General features: G+C 42.1%; 1 protein-coding gene across 1 annotated transcript in view; it reads right to left on the bottom strand.

Moving 5' to 3' along the window:
- Positions 1–20,053, bottom strand: part of LOC147245089 (ras-related protein Rab-26-like) — a 59,103-nt gene extending 39,050 nt beyond the window's left edge. The window contains exons 1-2 of the mRNA XM_086186219.1: positions 19,062–20,053; positions 16,698–16,808 (exon numbers count right to left, since the gene is read on the bottom strand). Coding sequence (XP_086042345.1) covers positions 16,698–16,808; positions 19,062–19,232 — 282 coding nt within the window. The 5' untranslated portion in view covers positions 19,233–20,053. The remainder of the gene's footprint in view (positions 1–16,697; positions 16,809–19,061) is intronic.
- Positions 20,054–20,652: the final 599 nt, after the last annotated feature.

Genomic DNA, 20,652 nt, shown 5'->3' with positions numbered 1-20,652 from the left:
CAAGACAACTGTGAACGACTGAACATTCCTCTTCTGCTGCAGCAGTAGTTTGTCTACTACACCAGTGCTGCTGACCAGGAAACGCAGAACTCCATGACTGTAATGTCCCTTCAAGCGCAATACTGGGGGAGATCAGGTGGTAAATGACCTCAGGTTGGGGTGGCGATGGTGGTGATGTTGACTTACCAGCTCATTGCACATTTGAGCTTTGCACAAACAATAAATCTGCTTATTACAGCAGGTTAATGATTTTTTTTTGGAAGATTACAGGAGATTCTTCTAAAAGATACAAAAAAAAGTTGTCATCTTGTAGTTTGTGCTCCTCTGCTGTGGCAATGTCACTGCGTTTGGTTTCTCTTGCATCTTCTATTTTCCTGCATTGCTGTTGACTCTGATCCGTCTGTCAGAGCTTTATGCGTCTTCACTATTTCTGTCTCTCATCAGCTTTGCTGCCCTATTCCAAGAATTCACTTGCCACCTCTTTCATGCCTTGGTTAAATATTTATGCAGCTCCTCAGGATTCACACCTCTAGATCCCAGTGACATTAGAGCGGCAGGTGGCAAAGCGGCTTTTCATTAATTACAAACATCTCCCGAGGCAGACATGAACCCCCATCTGACACACACACACACACACACACACACACACACACACACACACACACACACACACAGTCAAATTGTTCACTTATCACAAAGTCTTACTCTTAACTTTTAATTTTGTTAAATTGAGACATATATATTTCATACCAGCACAACAAAACAGCTTAAATTGAATTATAGAGGTGGCAAAAGACAAAACAGACATACTCTCTGCAGCCTACGCAGACACAGATGTGGATAAAGTGTGACATTTTGCCATCTCAGAGTTTATTCTGTCGGTACCAAGTGTGTTGAATAGCTCCATATAGTCAGCTGTGTAACTTTTGTATTTTTTTTTCCAACGTGAAAAGTTGTTTTGGAACTACACATTTCCCTCAGTGAGTTACAGCCATTATTTAGCATATTGTGCTGGGTTTTATTTAACAGACAATGAGGCTATAGCTCAATTGCAGTGCTGCATATATATTTTGACTGATAAAACTTTTGAGAGCATAATAAAAGCATAATAGTAAAGTATGACATGCCACAAGAATATGGAGAAGCCAACATGCTGATATATGGAGGACCGCCATCACGCGCACACTTGTAAAATGTAAACACAAACACAGACAGAGCTACGATCTTCAGGGGGACTGGCAGCGATTGATCATTCCTATCCATCCTCTAGGCCATTACCTTAACAACTGGATGCACACCAAACCTAACCAAAATCCAATTCTTACCGGAAAATTTACAGCCATTGTGAACACTTATCAGAGGTGACCTGCACCCTCCCAGTGTGGCTGCTGAGGTCTCCCCAGGCTCCTCATCGACCAGGACTTTTCCACTGGGCGAAAAATGTCAGTAACTTTTGGCTTTTAATCTCCAGTGAGAAGGGGTTTAATCTGTAGTCCATCCTGGGTAAAACGACCCTACAGGAGACTAGATGTTAACGCAAAACTTGGGTGAACGTAACGTAACATATGAGAAGCTGCTGGAACACTGCAGTCAACGATGTGGAGGCCTCCGCTGGTAACTTCCTTCGTCATTTTTGGCTCTAAATACGACCAGTCTGCTTTTAAGCAGCATTTTTGTCATTTTAGGTTGTCACAGTAAAAATTTGGGGATGCGTTTATGACATTGAACTTTATCTTGCAGGAAAAAAAATGAAAAAAACATACACACAAATAAACAACAGAAAGGCAACTTGTCACCTCATGGTGGGAAAAGGGTCAACCTGCTTTTTTTTTTGGTAGGTTTGGTGATGATTTAAAGATGAAAAGGGGTATTTGCCATCTCCTTTGACTATTGTTTTTTCTTCTCTGTATTCCTGAAACAAATGAGTACAACTTGCTCGCCTGCCATTGTGCAGACAGTCCATCTGAAGCTAATTCACTGAAGCCAATCCAGGAGCTGTAAGTTTTATCAGCTTGCAGAAACAGCGGCATTCACATTGCCTCTGACAGTGGAGAGGACATGCTTCGATCCTAAACGTTTCCACTTATTTAAAGAACTAGGAAATCATGCCAATATGTTTTCAACTGAAGGGTAAAAAACACATGTTAAGAGTTTTCGATATGTGCCTCTGCCTTTGATTACAACCTTCTTAATCTTAATGCATTTTAAGTAGGAAAAAAAAAAACCAAAAACCCATCACTGACACTTGCTGGCATGATTACGCTTGGCACTTTAATTGCACCCACTCAGAGAAGGCTGCCAGGCCGGGAGAGTAGATAATGGAGAAATCAGTCAGCCATCCCTCTGCTAACTCTAAAGAAGGTATAGAAGCTGGAAAACAAGTGAAAGACAGATGCATAAAGACTGTCAAGAAGCGTGAGGTGATGGACTGTCAGTGACGTTCACCATCACAGAGGAAACGTCAAAGGATGGAAGCTACCAGTGAGGAAGATGTAATCAACAAGTCACAGACTGATTTTGATGATGGGTCTGTTATCGTCCTCTCACGTGCCAGAGCTGCCTCCCTCCCTGCTGTCCTCTCTTCTCGTTCTCTGTCTTTCTTTCACCAAGTCTTGCTTTTAAAACCCTTGATGGAACTCCATTTTTTAATGCATTAAAACGGGGGGACAAATGTTATCGTCACATTAATGCTACTGGCGCTCTTGCTCTCATTTCCATAATATGTATTTTTTTTTCTTTTGCTCCAGTCAAAGATGTAGCTTTTAGCATTTATAATTAATCACACAGTTATTTGAATGTTAAATGTTGTCATTACTCTTCTATTGAGTTTACCATGGCGATATTGTCACGCTGTCTAGCTGTAGGAAGTTTAAGCGTGTTATTTAACCATCATAATATTTAACTCTACTCAGGTCTCGCCTAGATTTTAATGGGACATCCTGGTTAGACAAAGTACATATGTATCTGAAGAGTTCTGATTCTTTACCCCTCCATGTCAGTTCCATCATAAACCCTGAATATAGATGATGTATCAGTGGACTGCCTTTTGACAGGGATGGGCACATCAGCACCCTTCAACAAGACACAGCAGCAACGTCGTTTCTGTTCAGCTTTGGTTGGAGTACGGAGGGTCAACAACCTCAATGGTCCTTCGAAATAAACAAAACAGCACATTCAACCGTGCTTTATTGTTATCCAACTGTGAAGCGCTGCCTCGTATGTAAACAAATGCATCGAATTTTTTTCGCTATCGACTGATTTGCAGCAATTACACAGTGACTAACGTCCACTTGTTGCGTGAGTCACTCGCTCAAAGTGTCTGGAGTTGATGACTGTTACGTTGCTGTGAACAAAGAACAACCCAGCTGGAACAAAAACACTTCAAAACGCAGGTAATGTAATGTATTCCAAGAGTCTTCACATGTCAGCTTCGATTATGATGGCGCACACGGGTGGCCAAAGAGTGTTGCAGAATAATGTTCACTTTTCAAACGACGGATGAAATAAAGAAAGTGATTCATATCTTACATGGATTCTTTTTCAGTGTCATCACAAAGGATGAACTGGCTCATGAATCGATAGGGCTGTCTTTGGATCTTTAGATTATTGTGTGTGTTTGATGAGTTCCACACGTACGACCACGCCTCAGTACACATCAGCATGTGTCTCATAACGGGAGCCCGAATGATGCAGGACATTTGGGGGTAAGAAAATTTGAATGGGTTTATATCGTCTGCATTATATACATTCATATTTTATTTTTGGGTGGAATTATCCCTCAAACATAAAGATATGGAAGGGAGGCAGGATATGTTACGGTTCCAAAATGTCTAAAATCACATCAGTGATCAATAAACTTCCATCCATCCATTATCTATACCGCTTATCCATGAACGGTGGTGGTGTGTGTGAGTGTGTGTGTGTGTGTGTGTGTGGGGGGGGGGGGGGCATTGGGTGAGAGGCGGGGTTCACACTGGATGGGTTGCAAGTCAATAACCTTTATTGAAGATTTAATAATCATGAATTATATACATCTTTTTTCTGAATTATGAAAATAAATATCTTGTTTTTTTCTTGTGCAATATCCAAATTCCAAGGGGTGGGAAATGTTCATTCTAAATGAAGCATCGCAGAGCTGAAGAGATATCCCAGCCTAAAAAAAATGGGATTCGGACTTTTCAGCTGCAGACTGCAACAAAAATGTTGAAATTTTACCATGTTCCTCAGTTAGAACATGAACAATGACACTATAAAGATCTCTTAAAATAATCCTAATGAGATATTTTTCGAAATTGAGCATATATATTTGTACACATCTGAAACAAGCCACACAGGTTATCAGTCAGGCTCCGATTGTAAAGCTTCACTTCACTGCATCCCAAAATATGGTGATTTGTAAGTCGCCTGTGCCAATTTCTGATGATGTTTTTGCCAGCATTGATGTAAGAGAGGCTGTTAACAGTGTCTGACGACAGTCTGAAGAAACACACAAACAGATGCACAACAAGAGCTGCTACATCTCCCCTGGTTCATTAACACGTTCCACATCTGTTGAGCATTGTTATCAGTTGTGTGTTTTTAGGCATCCTATGTGTGTGTGTGTGTGTGTGTGTTACAGCAAAGGGGTGTCAAACGTGTGACTAAAACTGAGCAGTGACTACACGAGTATCTGACTTTAACAAGCGAGACAGATCAAAATCCCTCCATCGGTAGACTTTTAATGTTTAATCACCTCAATGGAGCACTTTCACACCTGCAGTTTCTAGAGCCACAGCTGATTCCTTTTACCCCTTTAATATACAGATACTTCCTCCCAGTGCGTTTTCAACAATAACCTCATCATAAGCCTGGAGAAGTAATCAAAATGAAATAATATCTTCTTCTCTCCCAGACTGCGGGCTCAGCTGAGCTTACAGAATTGACTATCAAACACATTTCCAGCCCATTTAGCTGCTAAGCTGTTATCAATGCTATTGACCGCACCAGGAAGTTCCAGTGAAACCATAAACCAGTGTTTACTGAAGGATGGCAGAACCACAGAAATACAAGCTTGCTGATAAATCGCACGTCGAGGTGCGGTGATTGGCTTGGCATTATGAGGGTCAGAGTTCAGGTAAATAATCAATATTTATAACTTTAATTTCAGTCGGTATGAGAAGGACCATCAACAATCTGGGAGCAATATGGAAATGCGGAATCAAACTCCATTTTATCGCCTAGCTGCACATTAAACATGTCTCCTACCTTTGCAGATTTTTGTCTCTGGAAAGCGAATGAAAATTAAAAGCGTCCTTGAACATGAAAAGAATGGATTGTGGAAGCATAATGACGTTTAATTAAAATATTTCTGCCTTAAGGAAATTACAGCAATAATGCAGATCATTAATAAAAACCCATTTCAAGGTAAATTTGTTTTCCCGTCAGAAACAGATCAAACATCTGCTGATAATAGGCAAATGTTGATGCAACTCTTTTCATGCACAGTTTCATTTTGAGCATCAAAAACTGAGTGGAAGCACCAAAACCTCAAAGAAATCTCTAAACATCATAAAAGAGTTTTAACCCTTGCGGGAGAAGGTGTATTTATAAAACATAAATGGGAGTAAGTGCATTGGAAATATTTCCAGCGAATAAATGATCACACACCTCAATCATGTGATCTTCACACCACAGCTACCAGAACACTTGTAATCCAGAGCCCTGGCTCACCACTGTTAGAATCCCAGTCCGGTTGACTGGGGCTCTTTCACCTCCTACCCCTAACACCCTCATTCTCTGTAACGGACGACACCCGCCGCCTACTGCTCGTCTCGCGGCGTCAACTCCTAACATTTGCACAACAGTGGTGGACAGACACACACACACACACACATTCATGTATGTTTTTTTTTTTAGGGGCCAAACTTCTTAAAGTTCTGTTAAAATTTGTGATGCATTTGGATTGACCACCAAGTAAAGGTGACATACGTCACGGCCAAACAATTGCATCACCCTTCCACATACCGCACAAATGGTGGCATACAGTGCGTACGTCAAATTAGAAAAACTGAACAAATGGAATTGAGAATGCCAACTCAGAAGACTTCTTTGGTGTTCCTGTTCTCCTGTTCTATGCTTGTGATGAACTCCAGTGTGTCAATAGATGGGGAAGTCTGGGTATCTTCTTTCACCATCTCTTGGTGATTGATTCCAGCAAATTGACATTTAAATTAAAACCTCACGTAGATAAGACGCAGAAACTGTTGGCGTTTTTTTTTCGTGTGTGTAAATATCATCCACCCATCCATCCATCCATCCATCCATCCATCCAGGTGACTGAAGTTTTCATTGTAGCAAGATTCATTACAGCAGGAACAATCTGGTCACTTTAAATTCCTCATTATACAAAGAAAAGTCTCTTGAGTGCTAAGCGTGTATTGGTGTGTGTCGTCCCTTTGCCTACTTTGTGGTCTCCCTCTTTGCTTATTAGATGAGGAGATTCGCAGTGGATTCTTCCCCTCCGTGACTCCATCAACCCTTCCTGACACCTTCGGCCGCTCATCTCAGGGATACACTTTTCCTCATCTTTGTAAATGTGCACTCTTCAAAGCAATCATCGCCTGCTGCTTAAAAGGATTAGAGGGGTTGGAATTATGCAATTTTCTAGCCTGTTCATGGTTAAATAAATGGATAAAAAAAAAAATTAAAAATCATTAAACATCATTGCTGATGGTTGAGGCCTTAGGGCTCCTGAGGCAATTCAAGTCCTTGGTCACGTACTGTATGTCCAATTTCCAGCTCCTGCATCAGCTTTGGAGCACAAATGAGAAGAGATTCATCTTTTTACTGTGAACAAAATCAAGGGAGGTGCATCCGGAGCAGGTACGCTCTCTGTGATAAAAGAAGCTCCTCCAACCAGCATTATTTAGCTTTGATCACGGTTAATTTGGGTGAGAATAAGCAGGGTGCCCAGGTCGTCTTCCCCTTTGGTGAGGACTGCATTGGTTAGATATTCTTCCTCGTCCAAACCACCTTCTCCCTATCGCGACCTCATTCACAGGTTTCCATTAACCATCCTCCGGCACTAGTGCCATCATCACCTGCGTCTTCTCTCCTGATATTGTCTCTCTCCTCCTCCAGTGCTGCTAGAGTTGCTCCACATCAGTAAGAATGGCTTCTCTGGCTGTTACAGGATTTCTTCTCATTAAAAATCGGATAAATAGTTGAGTTCTTAAATGCCCCCCCCAAAAAACCAAAACATCTCAGCTTCAAGTTATCTTAAAATCAGGCATGAAATTGTGCAGTTGCGTGATTCATAGCCCCCACCCCCACATACATATTAAGTACGCCCAAAAATAACATCAAGAGGAAAGTGAAATCTGAATCAATAGGGGTGTCTGTTACACGTGAAACTACCTCTGCTGTGCTTAAAAATGGAATTGTGATTTTCGGTTGCAGCAGTGAGGTGCGAAACGTATAGACAGATGTGTGACACCCAGGGGTCAGAGTGTAAATGGGAACACGAGGAGTGGTCTCTGTGGAGAGAAGGAGAGGAGGTCATGAGAGCGAAGGGGGGGGGGGTGTGTTAGCATGGTGGCTTAACAAGAAACATGTAAAGTGAGCTGTTGAGTTGGCGTGTTCTCCCGCGCTCCCCTCCCCTGTGTACCTCTACGACTTCCTCTTCTTAGGGGTCCTCAAGCACCACCAAACCTCATCTTAACACCTTTAAATACATATATCTGTTGCATGTAATGCCCTACTTTTTACAGGTGAAGCGGCGTAAGATAGAGGCATATTAAAAACATAAATTGGAAAGTTATTAAATAAATCTGCTGAATGTTCAGCTAGAAAACACTGGGTCATCATTCCTGTGTCTTAAAAAGTGTCTCATTATATTTCCACGGTGTTTTAAAGCGTGTTAGCTGATGCGGTTAGCTGGAACTTATCAGCTAACGTTCATTCTCTGAGCCAGTATGGACGCGAACTTTCAAGCTGACAAGGTAACTGACGCTCTTTACCGTTTTGAAGTAACTAGCGTGTTTCTGAGAGAATTGGACTTTATGATATTTCACAGTAAATTTATGGACAGTGAATTGAAGCGGGGAACAAATCCTTTCTTTATCTCTTAAGTGTAATACTTTTGCAAACACTCCAAATATTTTGTGTTGTAAATTTTGTTACTGAGTGACGAGTAATTCCGTAAACGTGCCACTTCACATGCGCGCTCACTCAAAATATCCAATACGGGAAAATGAAGTGTTATTCAGTTACAAATAATTCTCATTAATCATTAGGGGTTCAGCTTCCAGGGACGCTGTGCTGAATAGACCTTATAGAAAATGGCTGAAGGAGGATAATAGAAAAATGTTCCAAGACACAGGTTATTTTATATTCACGTCCCATTGTGAACTTTTATGCGTTTTTTTATTAAAACAACCTTCTGAAGAATTGTACAAAAATAAATCTCCCGATGGCAGTTTGAATCTAGAGGAGAAAAAAAAATCTGTTTTTCTTTTCTTGATACAATAACAGACCTCATTCCAGCTTCAGTCTGATATGAGAAGTTTATTTCCTCTCACATTCACTCCTGCTGCTTGCTATTCAGAACTGCTCACCCACTGTAGCCCGAACACTCACTATAGCAATGCGGCAGTGCAAATGTAAATCATTAAGATAAAGGTCATGTGTACAATGCCGACTATAAACTGGGTGTGATGAATTATTATGCCAAGTGTGATGCATGTCTCTTAAAAGTGTCAGCAACATTTTATGGATCACTCCTAGATAGAGTGCTTGGCGTAAACATTTGAAGGCAGCAGGTCGTGTTGTGATATCTAATCCATCCTCAGCTCTACGCTCTGTGGTAACTACGTACAAAGTTATCTGTCCATCCATTGTCAGGGGCAAAATCATCCGTGACTAACTCAATGGACAACATTTGTGGCACACCTCCCGTGTCAGCAGGAGTTTTGTTCCCACCGCAGGGAGGGCCAGTCTCTGAGGTCAAGGATGGTCATGCATTTAAATCAGATGAGGTCTGACTTGCATGATCACACACTTAAGGTGCCGACTGGCACATGAGAGAGTAAACCAAACTGAACAAAACCAGGTGATGAAGAAGATTTTTTGGGGGATTCATTTAACACTGTTTTGATACACTCCACTGTTCGTAATCTGAGTAAGATATTAATTTTACAATGATACTGGCACCTCTCAGGGTGACATGGGCACCCTGAGAGTACAGTAGTAAGTCCATGGAGTATCTGATTGAACCCATGTGGAGCAATTAGAATTGACAGGAAGAAGGTGCGTTGATGACATTTCTACCATTAGACCATAAAGATACCATCCATCTTCTACAGCTTACCTTGTTAAGGGTCATGGGGGCTGGAGCCTATCCTAGCAGCTTTCGGGTGAGAGGCGGGGTTCACCTTGGACAGGTCGCCAGTCCATGGCAGGGCCAACACATAGAGACAGACAACCGTTCACACTCACAGTCACACCTACAGTCAATTTAGAGTATCAATCAGCCTCATCCTCTCTTGATGTCTTTGGACTGTGGGAGGAAGCTGGAGTACCAGAGAGAACCCACATAGGCACAGGGAGAACATGCAGACTGAACAGAAAGACCCTGTGCTGGAGCCGGGACTCAAACCTGGAACCTTCTTGCTGTGAGGCAACAGTGCTGACCACTGCACCACCCTCAAGACACAAACATAGAAACTAGAACATTGGTAAATTCTAGATTTGATATGAAAGAGAGATGAACATTCCTGCTCTGTCCCTCCAGTCTAACTGAAGAGGGCTTTATACAACCACATCCATGAATATCTTTCACCGGACAAGACTACGTGACCACACCATAAATTTTGAACCATGGACTGCCGCCTGCAAGCTCCAAGTCACAGACTTCACCTGAACCAAACGTAATATTTCCAGGAAGGAGAAAGCACCTGACATGGAACGACTCATGTAGCAAGGTGATATAAGAAAAGAGCTGGGAGCTGTTGGGCCCTGTAGCTCATGCTCAGCAATTACATGCTGAATTTGTCAGGTTTACTGTTAACACCTTCTACCGTGTTAGCATTTACCAAACAATGCTAAACATAAAATGCAGCTGTAGATGGGAATGCTACTATTTTCTACTGGTATTTAAACCAAATGATTGATGCGAGGGACAATGTTGTGGAATCACTAAAGCGAGTAGAACTTATTCTGGTGAAAAATCACCTTCACACAACGTCAGGCAAAAGTGCTGACCCATCAGCCAACAGCCTGCCCTTTTCGCCATACCTAAAGTCTAAAAAAAGCCTGAAGTTTAATGATCCAACCACACAGAAATGACCCAAGATCTGCCCCTGATTCTATCCAGCAGCAATGTTATCCTGGGGTTTTAGTAGGGAGGTGAAATCTCTGGTTGCATAAGTGTTCTGACACAGAAGACGTGACTGACAGCTGGAGGCTGCTTCCACTGAAGGTGCGAAGAGCTGCTCTTCTCCCAACCGCTTTGACGTCACCAGAGGGATTGAAGGATTACTCTTCTCCTGCCTGCCATCGTGATTTTTTTTGGAGGATTGTGAAGAAGAAACACAGGAAAAAAAAGTGGTTGTTCCCGCCGTATCGGAAATTTTAGTAATGCATGTTGGAGTGCGGTTCTCTGCCTATTATTCCTTTATTCTTATTTTCTGAACTGCATATCTTTTTTATTTTATTTTAGAAACTCTTGAAGAAATTGCAATTGAACTTTTAACCCCGATGTTAGCGGAAACAGAATCTCCTCCCAGACTGACAATATTGTTTTGCAGTAAATAACATTCGGGACTCATTAAGTTTGCAGCCAAGATAAATTCACTCAGCTTCCCTGTATTGCTGGGGTTCAGATAAAAGTGAGAACACATATACAATTCCAGGCTAAAACATTTAAAAGAATAAACAATCCATTATTCTTAGTAAGAATAGCAAAAATACCAAATAGCGCGCTGTGAAGGAAAGCGGCAGGGGAGAAAAAAAAAAGAGTATGATGATAGAAAATTAGTTCTGAGATAGAATAGCTGAAATATAGATGGGGCAGTATAACTCGCCCCGGGTTTAGCACCCCGGACAGCACCCAGCATAATCCATAACAGTTCCCTGCACACCTGTGGAAAGTGCAAGTATGTCTCATACATTAAAGGAATAAAATATCTGTACCATAGAGCTCCATGGAGGCCATGTTCCTTTATTACAGAGAACATTGGCAGAGTAGATTAATTTTAAGTATTACCCCACTCGCACCATCCTGGTTCTGTAAATATGCAACAGAGCAGAAACGTGTTGGAACCTGTAGCTGAAAATAGTCCAGGAAAAAACAAATACTCGTGTTTAAAGACACACATGTACTGAAGCGTGCAAATATTACACTTTGTTCAAAATAGGTCGAATTGCTGCGACTCCTTCACCATTTAATAATGAGGACATTCTCGGTAGATCTGCATCTTCATATGGAGAAATATTTCTACCGCAGCACATCGCACTGACAAGACTGATGAGGTTTGAAAGTAGTTGGAAGTTTTGGGTCGTACTCATATTTGAATCAGTCTCGTCTGGAGTCTGATAGTCATTACTTAGGCAAAAGTGTCCTGCTCAATGATGAACCGACCCAACGCAGTCTGCCTTTTTAATCAGTGGAGGTGACGTGACTCTGGTGGTGCGTGTCCTGCAGTACCACAGCTTGCTACAAAGCCAAGCTTGGAGGAGGTTAATGGGGGCTTCTCTATAGAAAGTCCAGCAGAACCGCTTTGGTAGAGCTGAAAGAGGAGACCAGAGCTCTCTTTCACATTAAAAGGCATGAACCCGACTCAGTATCCCTTGGAGGTGATACAGGTACAAGTGACAAGACAGCTAAGTGATATAAGGTGATTGTATATGTCAGAGGGCAGAGATACATGGAGGAACTAAGAGGAGGACAAGTCCTGGGGTCTTGCCAGGGTCATGTCATTTCTATGCGTTTGTGTGGGACCTTTCACTGAGCAAATCCATATTTCATTCAAACAATAACCAACAAGCTGGAGCGTACAAAAACCCACAAGGGATCCTTTTCTACCAGAGAGAGAGAGCAAAAAAACCCACATTTGTCCTCCCTATATACACTACTACTACTATACACACTGTATATGTGGAGTGTAGATATACATTTCACTTCAGATGCCACACAATCAAGAAAAGAATAAAGACATCCAGTCAATCCCAACTCCTCCGTTACCATGGCAACCAATCTTACTGCCTTATAAGTCAGGGTTGGTAAGCATCTTTACCAATAAATGACCAATCCACACCTTTGAGTATTGAGTGTAACATTTGTCATGATTATGTATTCTCTCTCTCAAACTAAACAAGGTCCAAAATTCACCGGCATATACTGAACTAAACTGAATGACTGACAACAACAGTATCACCCAAGAAGAATCAACGGATATTCCACAAATATTCAGGTATTTTTGAAGCAAATTTCCATGACTTTGCCAGGTCACCCCGTATAAAGCTTTACATTTAATCTACAATTTAAGTCAAACTTCAACAAAAAAAATCCAACACGAATTAGGCAGATGGCGACATGCTTTCATCCTTTTGCAGACAGAGCAGCTGAGGTCTTTTGTACGAGGCTGCAAGCACCAAGTAACATAGGCAGAGTCTCCATTTATGAGCCACTCGGGAGCCGTAGAGGTGAAATCACATCCATTACACCTGAACTGGCCTGCAGTATATATGCCATTACTATAATTGCAGCACACCATCATATGGAATAGGTTATTATCCCTATTAGTACCACATAGCAATTATCAGGCGGATTGACATAAAAATAGATGATGTGCTCTGCTTAGGTCCATGTAACACCCAGCAATATAATTACTGTTATCATGAAAATGAACATGCACTTTGATTGATATGTCAGTATAAATATAAAGGAGAGCAGCAGCAGTAATGTGTTTGTATAAAAGATTGCCGACTGCCGTTAGAGATGAAGATGAGAGGCAGGACAACAGATCATTACTCAACATGAAGAAAGAACAGGATTAAACCCGTCTTCATCTAAATCAGCCCAGAATGTCTAGTCTGTGTAAACGTAGCAGTTTGGACACTTTTTAATTGTTGATAAAGGATAAAACCAGTTCCAGCAATATTTAAAGTGAGTCGGAGAATTTTTTCAGCAAACGTGTGCCAATCCCTCACATGACCTTGATCTGTTTTAATCTGAGGAGGTTAGCACAAAGCAGCTCGATCAGTGACATGAATCGGTTCGGTCAGAATGTTAGGGCCCTTTCGCACCTGCCGACTTTTTGACTTTTCATTTTGATCCGAACCAAATTTATGAGATGAGGGACGAGAGGATATAAACGTTACTGTCCCTGACGGGAAACCTGTCTCTGGCCCGTAGTACACAGCTGCATCTGCATACATACATGACAACCTAGAACAGCACACAACGCTGGGCAAAGAAATACAGCAGCAGGCTCATAAATAACAGTGTCGAGTGCATAAGTGCATCCGAGCTCTGACCAAGATCCCGGCAGAACAAACCGTACCATGGCCCTCCTGATAAAAAAAAAAGAAAAAAAGGCGGGACTCTGAACCAAATACAGGATGTGAACCAACACACATTAATTTAATTGGCTCAGACGTGTGGATGATGATGGAGAGAGATGATGAGGAGGGAGAGAAGTTAGGAGCAGCAGGAGGAGGAAGAAGAGGAGGAGGAAAGGGCAGACTCACACTCCAGGTGCATAGACGGGAGTAAAGAGGCAATAAACCTTATGCTGTATTAAGACAGTTTTATGGGACACCATAGGTCCTTTTCACAAGGAAATTGAAGGTGTGCCTACAATCTCAGGAGTGGATGGTGAGTCGCTTGATAATTTGAAGTCGCGTGGGGGGCAAAATACGACATCACGCACACACCTGGTCTTTAAAGACGTGCCTGGGGAAACCTGGCAGCCCTTTTACTCAACCAAAGTGACAGTGTGAAAGCAAACTGGAACGGATTAGAGATGTGCATTTGTTGCACCATCCTCCCCGAAGCGCCTGCAGTCCACTGAGCTGTATATGTGACGTTAGACGAAAGCAGCAATATTTACCGCCATCTTTGGGTCGCTTTGTTGTCTTTGACTAAAGCACATTTGGAGAGCACAAACCACCATGGTGAACCCTAACCCATTACCCTAACCCAAGACTGGATGGTGCAGGAGAGGATGCACTTAATATACATCATGTTGCCGTACATCACCAGATGACAGTGCTGTGTAATTTTAATATACAACCACTATTTGTTACATCAGGCTTAGTTCCCGTGACCACTAGGTGGCGATATGCCTTGAATTCAGGGCAGGACTCTTGCAAACATGTGACATTTGGAAAACATCTGACCATGAGGAGTCAAGTTACAGACAGTTTTTGGCTCTGTGCTAAATTATAAAGTTGGCCGTCTTAACATACTCTTCAGTCTTCACAGTGACCCACTGCTGAGATCTTCAGGTGTTTCTGACCAAATTTCAGATGGATCTAGTGAGGTTTAATAAATTTGTGCGGAATTGTATGGATTCTCCCTCGGTCCATGCAACATTCACAGGTTTCACGAAATTCTTGTCAGTCCTTTCATCATCTGCTAACAGACGACATTCCTCCTCGGCTGAGGTAACAATTTCAGATCTATTTGGGACCGATCAGCTCTGATGTTTACTCTCCTGACAGGAAAGGCATTGCCATTAATAATCCATTTAAAGGAATTAGAGATCTTGCCATCAAATCCAATTCCGATCGAGTTATATTTGATTCAGTGTTGTATTTGAGGTCTAACAAGGCACCAGTGTAGCTCTGTAATCCATGGGAACATGTTAAGACGAGTACAATAAACAAGAGGGGTGGCGGTTGGGGGGGGGGGGGGTTGTGGTGGTGGTGGTGGTGGTGGTGTGGGGGGGTGCGTCTCGCTGCAGCTTTGAAGTGGAAACCGGATGAAATCCCCATACGAAGCAATTGCCTCTCTTTCCCACCAACTAAAGGGGATCAGAGCTTTCTTTTCCTAAAAATAACGATCTCTCTCTGCGCCTGTGTGTCCTCGATTTTGAAAACAAACATCAAACAATGCAACAAACTTTCCCAAACAAATATATTCTTTAAGAGATCTGCGCAGTTGGATGAAATAATACAATTGTATGTTTTATCTGTGTGCATGTGTGTTTGATGTGCGTGTTCATACTGTAATTAGCGGAACTATGAAGGTCTGTTTTATTACTGAACCGTTTAACATTTAACAGAAGAAAAAAAAAAATCATGCAGTGGAGAATTGGAGCTCCAAGCACAGTCATGAAATTATTCATGTCGCACAGCTCTCCAATTAAATAATAAGTCACTCCAACGTAAGAGCACACCAAGTAATCAAGTTTTTTCCCCTCTCTACTAGTCATAAAGGCAGCGGGCAACCATAACTGATGAAGGTCTCTGCTTTGCTTGGATAGAATGTAAGTGGAGACACAGTAAATCACCTGCTCATCCACCCACAGACTCCTCCAACCCACACGTCTGCTATTATACACAAACACCCCCACAAAGGGTTTAAAGCATCCAGATATTGCACGTAAACTTGACAAGAGACAACTTTTAAACTGTACTTGGAATTAAGTTCATATTTTAGTTGACTATATGTGTAGAGTTTTTTTGTGTTTGTCCTCCCAGTCAGTGGAGATGGTCCTTCGACGCTTGAAGGAAAGTGCCCAGGTACGTTTAGATGAAATATTCCAGAAGGTACCCCGGGAAAGTAGTTCTGGCAGTGCGTCAAATTCTAAAATGAAAACATGTCATAATTTTAAATTGTCTAATCATAACAAGCATTATGCAAGAGAGAGAAGAGAAGAGAATATTTAAGGGCTTGACTGAGGTATGCTCACACTTCCCACTGGCTCTAATTCACTGGGCTAAGCTAACAGGCAGGCATTTGGCCTCTGAAGGTCTCAGCTCTCTAATACAGAGGAGAGAGGGGCATTTATCTTCCTGTCGGGCTCTGAGGACGATGGACAGTAAACATCTTTCACAAAAAAAGTTGGCATGTTTCTTTAAGATTGACAGCTCTCATTAATAACCAAACCTGAAATCTCAATAAATAACAGATTGCAATCAACCTACAGGCCGATACCCGTCTGACATTAGTTAAAAAAAAGAAAAAACAATAGAAATAGGGGTTAATGGTAATAAACACATGTCACAAAGAAACAGCTCAGACAAGACTTACTATCTTGAAAGTACTGATAAAGCAAATACCGAGAGCCGCTAGTGTAGCTGACCCTGAGCACGAGGTCAGTGGAGAGCTGGAGGCAGTGAGTGTCTCTCCCTGCTGCCCCTGGGTCTCTCACTCACTTTCATGGTGAGACAGACAACTGATCGCTACCACACACACACACACACACACACACACACACGCACACACACAAAAGGTGGATGATGGAAGCTTTTTTCTTGGTTACCCGCATGGGACCATTAAACTGGCACATGAGAGAAACCAGGAGCCTTTAATCTAAAGCATGTCAAACTAATTTAAGAAATCAATATCCTGTCTTTTAACACAGGAAACGTTCACCGCTGCAGGGGCACATGAAGACAAGGAAGATTTGTTTGCCCTTGTTGTACAGGGAGAAAAAAGAAACGAGGTGGCGTATGTGCGTGACGTGCCCAGTTCATTTGTTTGAACTCACCCTAAAGTCGATGCCAACAGTGGAGATGAAGCTGCCAGCAAGGAAAGCTCCATCTTTGAAACGGACCAACAGACAGGTTTTACCCACACCGGAGTCCCCGACCAGCATCACCTGCACAGGAAACAAGGTGTCAGGAAATAAATGCGTGAGACATAAAACCTCCCCGAGTTATGACACGCACACACACACACAGGCACACACACACGCAGGCACACACACACACACACACACACACACACACACATGCGCGCACACACACACACACACACACACACACACACACACACACACACACAAACATGCTGAAGAAAATGTTCATATGTTTATATCAATGTCAGACTAAATGAGTTCAATGCTTTGCCAGCGAAGACGGTTTATGTTAATGAGCCTGCAACTGCTTCCTGTAACAAAAGCGAGGAGGCAAGAGATAAGAAGCAGGCGAGCAGGTGAAGAAAAGGAAGATTTATTATCAAGAAACAACAAACATGGCGGAAGAAAAACAAGAATTGCGGAAGGAGCTGAGTGGATAAGAAAACAAGAGTAACAGCGTTTGGCCTGAAGGCAACTGATTAACTAAGGAAGCGCAGGTGATTGCAGCAAAATAAGGAGGGACACAATGACAGGAAGTAGAAAGAAGAGACAATTATATTTCAAAATAAAACAGGAACTGACAACAGGATTTGACCAAAAAGGTAAAGGGTGTAAACTACAAGACACACTAGGGAAAACAATGAAAATACCTGAATGGAATATACCAACTTTGCTTAGGACATTCATTTTTTTGTGCATCGTTTTTAGAGGCACTCAGGCTCTTCACTGGTTTATCCAGCAGTGCAATGTTATGTCGGATTAAATAACAATAGGGCTTTTGAGGTGCTGCCTCGAATTACTGCGCCCAGTCAGAAAAGTAGTTCCAGGTATGTATCTTACTCTAAAATAAAGGATTTTGAGAGGTAGCGTTCATTGCAGCTAAGCTAAGGGTCTGGAGCTCCTTACGGCACACAGAGAGGAGAGAAAGGTATCTGTCTCTTTCTCTGGCTCTGAAAGTATTAGACAACAAGGGCATTTCCAGAAAGGGTGCTGCGTCCCTAAAAGTGTCCAACAGAGTAAATCAACAGTTCTACAGTAAGTGTGTGACTGGATGCATTCCCCGTCTGTGTTGATTAACACACACTTGTGTTTCACCCTTGTGTTGTGCATTTCTTTTCTTCAGATAAAGTCTACTAGTTTCAGGTTAGCTAAGGGACTGTGGGCCGTAGACCATGGAAATCAAAAGTGCCTCCTGGGTACACGGATGACAGCAGGGAGAAGATGAAAGACAGAGGAGGAAGAATGAAAGGATGTGACTGAGTTGCTGAACAGAGGCAATAATGTGTCTGGGAATATCACCCTGTTTCCCCCCTAAAATACCTCCGCGATAAATCTGAGCAGCTGTTTATTTGCTCCTATAAATTCCTCTCCTCAGCCTCATCTGTCAGACAGGTCTGCATAATCCAAATGGGAGCTAATGGAGCGCAGGTAGGAAGGGAGGAACGAGAATTTAAATGTACCTTTAGTTGTTCATAAATAAAATCCAATCCTCACTGGATCAAAGGAATGAGGTGTAACGTTCTGTAGGTTATTGAATCCAGAAGGAAGTGGGAACAGCCTTTTTCTTAAATTGTCAATTTATTTGGTTGCAAAAGTGAAAACGGGAGACATATTTACTCTTTCCTTTGCAGGGTGAATTGTTTTAAACACACCCATCATGCACTCTGCTTCAAAAACAGGCTGTAGGTGGCACACGTCCCTTGAAACTACAAGCTGGTGGGTGTGTGTTGTAGTGAAGTGACGCTTCTTTACTCACACTCCCCGTAAAGCGCACTAAAAAAAGAGGCTTATAGCGCGGACGCTTGTGTGTGTGTGTGTCTGCTGAGATAAACATGCGTCAACCAGTTGCACGAGATGTGTGTGTGTGTGTGTGTGTGTGTGTCGGCTGATTGTCTGGCAGCAGTGTGCGCCTCTCCGGGTTATCGATCGTCTATTGACACAGCTGGTGTCAGGGGTTTGCTGCTGTTTCATGAATAGAGGTGATTGTAAAATAGAACAGAACGAACCTGAACAGGAAAACAACAGTTGCAAATAAATAAAGAAATAAAAGTACAAACAGATTTAATTTTTGTTGATCATATTTTTTTTTGTTATTTTAATTGGAAAACGATATCTGACGGTATGACTTTACGGTTTCTCCCTCCCTCTCTCTCTCTCTCTCTCTCTCTCTCTCTCTGTTTGTGTGTGTGTGTGTGTGTGTGTGTGTGTGTGTGTGTGTGTGTATCAATTGAACTTGTGATTACCAGGAGGTGTATGAAAACATCATGTACTTACCTTGAAAGCGATGTCATAGAACTCGCTGCTGTTACTGATGGAGGGTCTGCTCGGATGAACCACGCCGTTCATCTGAACAATACCCGGGCTGCTCCACACAGCTTTCCCGGTGGTCCCTTTACCAGCGGGGCTGCTTGTGGCTTTGCCTTTGCCAGCCTTCTTGCGAGACATTTCCAAAAATTTAAGGGCAGTGAATTCAATCAACACCTTCTTCGAATCCGCAATACAAGGTTGCGCGGAAAAGTTGCAGCAACAAAGAACTCAAATCAACCGTTTTGTTTTGCTTTTTTTTTTGTTCTTCAGCTGCGGGTTAAACGCATGTTCTTCGGTACGTTTCTACTTAAAGTAGGAGTGAAACAGTCCAGAAATCCAAATAAATGCTTCAACGGTTGTTCAGTCGCTTCCTGGCTCTTGTAGATTTGCTCTGTTCAGGACAACAACCTCAGAGCTGCGCGATGTAGCAGCAGGAAATGTGGCAGAAAACTCCACCTTGAGCGCAAAAGAAGCAGGACACAGGGGCGCTGCACTTTGCACTGCGCAAAGGCACAGTTACACGGTGTGTTGGAGAAAAATAAGGAAAAAAGAAAAACCAAAATAGCTATATCACCTTCCCGTTCACTTCTTCGATTGATATTTCGGCTTTATTTTGGACATTCATTCAGAGATTCAAAATCCGAATCACTGACATTGATTTGTCCACAAGGAGCGCTTCAGATGGCACATGACGCTGTCCGTGGTCCTGAAAAAAAAATCCTGAATAAAATTTTCCCAAATAATTCCTGTTTACATAAATATGTTTCTCTCCACACGAAAGTGATTCATTAACCCTGATGACATTCTAACTTAAGCATGTATACGCTGGAGGTCAGGAAGAATACAGAACAAATCAAATCTTGAAATAATATTCGAATACCTCAATTAATCATTCAATCAAATACATTAAAAATCTCTTTCTATTCGTTCAACGACGCATTTATCTGTTCATCTGAGCACTTTCACATGAGGTGGAGGAAACGATACACGTCATATCTGTCAGCCACCTGTTGATCTACAAAATAATGGAGATGTAATTTCAATAATTCAACACAAGAGGGCAACACAAGATTATACATGATAGAAAGTCAGATCACGCTTGAAGATCACACAAAGTTTAAGTGGCTTCCAATTTGAAGTATGGACGACGAACTATATTTCTAGAAAAATACACCAGATTTCTAATGAAATGATGGCATTGGTAAGAGTGCAGGATTAGGAGAGAAACCCTCTGTGTTTTGTGGCCGCAGTATTAAAGGCAAGTTCAACAATAGAAAATGAAGGAATATGTTTTATAAAATCACATAATAGGAACTAAATCATGCAGCAGACATTTAGGCTCTTCCAGTTCCTCCATTTAAGATGTCTGTAATCAAAACAAACCGGTTGAAGTCACTGGCCTATCTGGGACTCGTACCCACGTCGGTTAGAACCAGAAATATACGTCTGTCCTTAACATGGAGAATGTCACTCTGTAACTGGCTGCGCATATTGTCTACATTTACGACAATGAACAGCAGCATATTCTGATTACACTCTGATCCTCTGCGGCCAGTAA

The sequence above is a fragment of the Aulostomus chinensis genome, chromosome 18 (genome assembly GCF_037954235.1).
Source record: "Aulostomus chinensis isolate RoL2024-O1b breed Wild chromosome 18, RoL_Achi_v1.0, whole genome shotgun sequence".
Classification (NCBI taxonomy): Eukaryota; Metazoa; Chordata; class Actinopteri; order Syngnathiformes; family Aulostomidae; genus Aulostomus; species Aulostomus chinensis.
The sequence above is the reverse complement of the archived record's forward strand: the minus strand, read 5'-3'. Positions and strand labels throughout refer to the sequence as shown.